Consider the following 6,000-nt stretch of genomic DNA (forward strand, 5'->3'; position numbering starts at 1 on the left):
TAGTACCTTACCACTAACCCTAGTACCCTACCACTAACCCCTATACCCCTAGTACCCTACCACTAACCCTAGTACCCTACCACTAACCCCTATAACCCTAGTACCCTACCACTAACCCTGGTACCCTACCACTAACCCATATAACCCCTAGTACCCTACCACTAACCCCTATTACCCTACCACTAACCCTAGTACCTTACCACTAACCCCTATAACCCTAGTACCCTACCACTAACCCTAGTACCCTACCACTAACCCCTATAACCCTAGTACCCTACCACTAACCCCTATTACCCTACCACTAACCCTAGTACCCTAGTACCCTACCACTAACCCCTATAACCCTAGTACCCTACCACTAACCCCTAGTACCTAGTACCCTACCACTAACCCCTAGTACCCTACCACTAACCCCTAGTACCCTACCACTAACCCTAGTACCCTACCACTAACCCCTATTACCCTACCACTAACCCTAGTACCCTAGTACCCTACCACTAACCCCTATAACCCTAGTACCCTACCACTAACCCCTATAACCCTAGTACCCTACCACTAACCCCTAGTACCCTAGTACCCTACCACTAACCCCTATAACCCTAGTACCCTACCACTAACCCCTAGTACCCTAGTACCCTACCACTAACCCTAGTACCCTATCACTAACCCTAGTACCCTACCACTAACCCCTATAACCCTAATACCCTAACACTTACCCTAGTACCCTACCACTAACCCTAGTACCCTACCACTAACCCCTATAACCCTATTACCCTACCACTAACCCTAGTACCCTACCACTAACCCTAGTACCCTACCACTAACACCTATAACCCTAGTACCCTACCACTAACCCCTATAACCCTAGTACCCTACCACTAACCCTAGTACCCTACCACTAACCCCTATAACCCTAGTACCCTACCACTAACCCCTATAACCCTAGTACCCTACCACTAACCCCTCTAACCCTAGTACCCTACCACTAACCCTAGTACCCTACCACTAACACCTATAACCCTAGTACCCTACCACTAACCCCTATAACCCTAGTACCCTACCACTAACCCTAGTACCCTACCACTAACCCCTATAACCCTAGTACCCTACCACTAACCCCTATACCCCTACCACTAACCCTAGTACCCTACCACTAACCCCTATAACCCTAGTACCCTACCACTAACCCTAGTACCCTACCACTAACCCCTATACCCCTACCACTAACCCTAGTACCCTACCACTAACCCCTATAACCCTAGTACCCTACCACTAACCCTAGTACCCTACCACTAACCCCTATAACCCTAGTACCCTACCACTAACCCCTATACCCCTACCACTAACCCTAGTACCCTACCACTAACCCCTATAATCCTAGTACCCTACCACTAACCCTAGTACCCTACCACTAACACCTATAACCCTAGTACCCTACCACTAACCCCTATAACCCTAGTACCCTATCACTAACCCCTATAACCCTAGTACCCTACCACTAACCCCTATAACCCTATTACCCTACCACTAACCCCTATAACCCTAGTACCCTACCACTAACCCCTATAACCCTAGTATCCTACCACTAACCCTATTACCCTACCACTAACCCCTATAACCCTAGTACCCTACCACTAACCCCTATAACCCTATTACCCTACCACTAACCCCTATAACCCTAGTACCCTACCACTAACCCTATTACCCTACCACTAACCCCTATAACCCTAGTACCCTACCACTAACCCCTATAACCCTAGTATCCTACCACTAACCCCTATAACCCTATTACCCTACCACTAACCCCTATAACCCTAGTACCCTACCACTAACCCCTATAACCCTAGTACCCTACCACTAACCCTAGTACCCTACCACTAACCCCTATAACCCTATTACCCTACCACTAACCCCTATTACCCTACCACTAACCCCTATAACCCTAGTACCCTACCACTAACCCCTATAACCCTAGTACCCTACCACAAACCCCTATAACCCTAGTACCCTACCACTAACCTCCATCTTCTCTGTCCACTGTCCTAACCTCCATCTTCTCTGTCCACTGTCCTAACCTCTCTCCATCTTCTCTGTTCACTGTCCTAACCTCTCTCTATCTTCTCTGTCCACTGTCCTAACCTCCATCTTCTCTGTCCACTGTCCTAACCTCTCTCCATCTTCTCTGTCCACTGTCCTAACCTCTCTCCATCTTCTCTGTCCACTGTCCTAACCTCTCTCTATCTTCTCTGTCCACTGTCCTAACCTCCATCTTCTCTGTCCACTGTCCTAACCTCCATCTTCTCTGTCCACTGTCCTAACCTCCATCTTCTCTGTCCACTGTCCTAACCTCTCTCCATCTTCTCTGTCCACTGTCCTAACCTCTCTCCATCTTCTCTGTCCACTGTCCTAACCTCCATCTTCTCTGTCCACTGTCCTCACCTCCATCTTCTCTGTCCACTGTCCTAACCTCCATCTTCTCTGTCCACTGTCCTAACCTCTCTCCATCTTCTCTGTCCACTATCCTAACCTCCATCTTCTCTGTCCACTATCCTAACCTCCATCTTCTCTGTCCACTGTCCTAACCTCTCTCCATCTTCTCTGTCCACTGTCCTAACCTCTCTCCATCTTCTCTGTCCACTGTCCTAACCTCTCTCCATCTTCTCTGTCCACTGTCCTAACCTCCATCTTCTCTGTCCACTGTCCTAACCTCCATCTTCTCTGTCCACTGTCCTAACCTCTTTCCATCTTCTCTGTCCACTGTCCTCACCTCCATCTTCTCTGTCTACTGTCCTAACCTCCATCTGCTCTGTCCACTGTCCTCACCTCTCTCCATCTTCTCTGTCTACTGTCCTAACCTCCATCTGCTCTGTCCACTGTCCTCACCTCTCTCCATCTTCTCTGTCTACTGTCCTAACCTCCATCTGCTCTGTCCACTGTCCTCACCTCTCTCCATCTTCTCTGTCCACTGTCCTAACCTCCATCTTCTCTATCCACTGTCCTAACCTCTCTCCATCTTCTCTGTCCACTATCCTAACCTCCATCTTCTCTGTCCACTATCCTAACCTCCATCTTCTCTGTCCACTGTCCTAACCTCTCTCCATCTTCTCTGTCCACTGTCCTAACCTCCATCTTCTCTGTCCACTGTCCTCACCTCCATCTTCTCTGTCCACTGTCCTCACCTCCATCTTCTCTGTCCACTGTCCTAACCTCCATTTTCTCTGTCCACTGTCCTAACCTCCATCTTCTCTGTCCACTGTCCTAACCTCCATCTTCTCTGTCCACTGTCCTAACCTCCATCTTCTCTGTCCACTGTCCTAACCTCCATCTCCATCTTCTCTGTCCACTGTCCTAACCTCCCTCCATCTTCTCTGTCCACTGCTTGATTACTGACTGTAACTTAGTTTATCATAATCTCTCTCCATCTTCTCTGTCCTCTCTCTCTTAGATTTTCTTCAGGCAGGAAGTCTTCGTGCTCTTCTCCCTAGTGATTGGCTCTCTGCCCCAGCCCGCCTCTCCCAGGTCCCACCCCCTGTCTGTGGTCCAGTCAGAGGTTAGAGGTCAGCCTGGATAACACCATAGGTGTCTGTCACATATTCCTGCTGGAGAACACTGAACACACCAGACGCTTGGTGATCAACTCCAAGGCCTCTTTTAGTAACTTGATAAACCTGTGGAGACCAGAGAGGGCAGTAGAGGCCAGTCACTCTGTTAACACTGCTGGAGAATTAACCCAAGAGCAAGGAGGAGATACTGCTTCTCAGAGGAGGACCCATCAGTATGGACCCAGTCTGACTGGTACCAGAGGAGGACCCATCAGTATGGACCCAGTCTGACTGGTACCAGAGGAGGACCCATCAGTATGGACCCAGTCTGACTGGAACCAGAGGAGGACCCATCAGTATGGACCCAGTCTGACTGGAACCAGAGGAGGACCCATCAGTATGGACCCAGTCTGACTGGTACCAGAGGAGGACCCATCAGTATGGACCCAGTCTGACTGGTACCAGAGGAGGACCCATCAGTATGGACCCAGTCTGACTGGAACCAGAGGAGGACCCATCAATATGGACCCAGTCTGACTGGAACCAGAGGAGGACCCATCAGTATGGACCCAGTCTGACTGGTACCAGAGGAGGACCCATCAGTATGGACCCAGTCTGACTGGTACCAGAGGAGGACCCATCAGTATGGACCCAGTCTGACTGGTACCAGAGGAGGACCCATCAGTATGGACCCAGTCTGACTGGTACCAGAGGAGGACCCATCAGTATGGACCCAGTCTGACTGGAACCAGAGGAGGACCCATCAGTATGGACCCAGTCTGACTGGTACCAGAGGAGGACCCATCAGTATGGACCCAGTCTGACTGGTACCAGAGGAGGACCCATCAGTGTGGACCCAGTCTGACTGGTACCAGAGGAGGACCCATCAGTATGGACCGAGTCTGACTGGTACCAGAGGAGGACCCATCAGTATGAACCCAGTCTGACTGGTACCAGAGGAGGAACCATCAGTATGGACCCATCAGTATGGACCCAGTCTGACTGGTATCAGAGGAGGACCCATCAGTATGGACCCAGTCTGACTGGTACCAGAGGAGGACCCATCAGTATGGACCCAGTCTGACTGGTACCAGAGGAGGACCCATCAGTATGGACCCAGTCTGACTGGTACCAGAGGACCCGTCAGTATGGACCCAGTCTGACTGGTACCAGAGGAGGACCCATCAGTATGGACCCAGTCTGACTGGTACCAGAGGAGGACCCATCAGTATGGACCCAGTCTGACTGGTACCAGAGGAGGACCCATCAGTATGGACCCAGTCTGACTGGTACCAGAGGAGGACCCATCAGTATGGACCCAGTCTGACTGGTACCAGAGGAGAACCCATCAGTATGGACCCAGTCTGACTGGTACCAGAGGAGGACCCATCAGTATGGACCCAGTCTGACTGGTACCAGAGGAGAACCCATCAGTATGGACCCAGTCTGACTGACTGGAACCAGAGTTAACTAACCTGTGTCCTGGTGATGGGTTAACTAACCTGTGTCCTGGTGATGGGTAAACTAACCTGTGTCCTGGTGATGGGTTAACTAACCTGTGTCCTGGTGATGGGTTAACTAACCTGTGTCCTGGTGATGGGTTAACTAACCTGTGTCCTGGTGATGGGTTAACTAACCTGTGTCCTGGTGATGGGTTAACTAACCTGTGTCCTGGTGATGAGTTTGTCTCTGCAGCAGCTCTCCTGAAGGGGAGAGAATCAAACGCAACCCCCCCCCGCTACCACCCCAACCCCCCCCGCTACCACCCCAACCCCCCCGCTACTACCCCAACCCCCCCGCTACCACCCCAACCCCCCCGCTACCACCCCAACCCCCCCGCTACCACCCCAACCCCCCCGCTACCACCCCAACCCCCCCCGCTACCACCCCAACCCCCCCGCTACCACCCCAACCCCCCCGCTACCACCCCAACCCCCCCCGCTACCACCCCAACCCCCACGCTACCACCCCAACCCCCCCGCTACCACCCCAACCCCCCCGCTACCACCCCAACCCCCCCGCTACCACCCCAACCCCCCCGCTACCACCCCAACCCCCCCGCTACCACCCCAACCCCCCCCGCTACCACCCCAACCCCCCCGCTACCACCCCAACCCCCCCCGCTACCACCCCAACCCCCCCCGCTACCACCCCAACCCCCCCCCCGCTACCACCCCAACCCCCCCCCCCTCTCCGTGGTCTCCTGACTCCCCCCTGCTCCTCTCCGTGGTCTCCTGACTCCCCCCTGCTCCTCTCCGTGGTCTCCTGACTCCCCCCTGCTCCTCTCTGTGGTCTCCTGACTCCCCCCTGCTCCTCTCTGTGGTCTCCTGACTCCCCCCTGCTCCTCTCCGTGGTCTCCTGACTCCCCCCTGCTCCTCTCCGTGGTCTCCTGACTCCCCCCTGCTCCTCTCTGTGGTCTCCTGACTCCCCCCTGCTCCTCTCTGTGGTCTCCTGACTC

At 53.1% G+C, this 6,000-nt stretch overlaps 1 protein-coding gene across 1 annotated transcript in view; it reads left to right on the forward strand.

The window, feature by feature from the left end:
- LOC139532887 (serine/threonine-protein kinase 24-like) overlaps positions 1–5,458 on the forward strand; it is a gene marked incomplete at its 5' end in the record, with an annotated part of 43,858 nt that extends 38,400 nt beyond the window's left edge. Inside the window, 1 exon segment of the mRNA XM_071331038.1 lies at positions 3,446–5,458. Coding sequence (XP_071187139.1) covers positions 3,446–3,485 — 40 coding nt within the window.
- Between the last annotated feature and the right edge of the window lie 542 nt (positions 5,459–6,000).

This window comes from Salvelinus alpinus, chromosome 10, assembly GCF_045679555.1.
Source record: "Salvelinus alpinus chromosome 10, SLU_Salpinus.1, whole genome shotgun sequence".
In the NCBI taxonomy this organism is placed as follows: Eukaryota; Metazoa; Chordata; class Actinopteri; order Salmoniformes; family Salmonidae; genus Salvelinus; species Salvelinus alpinus.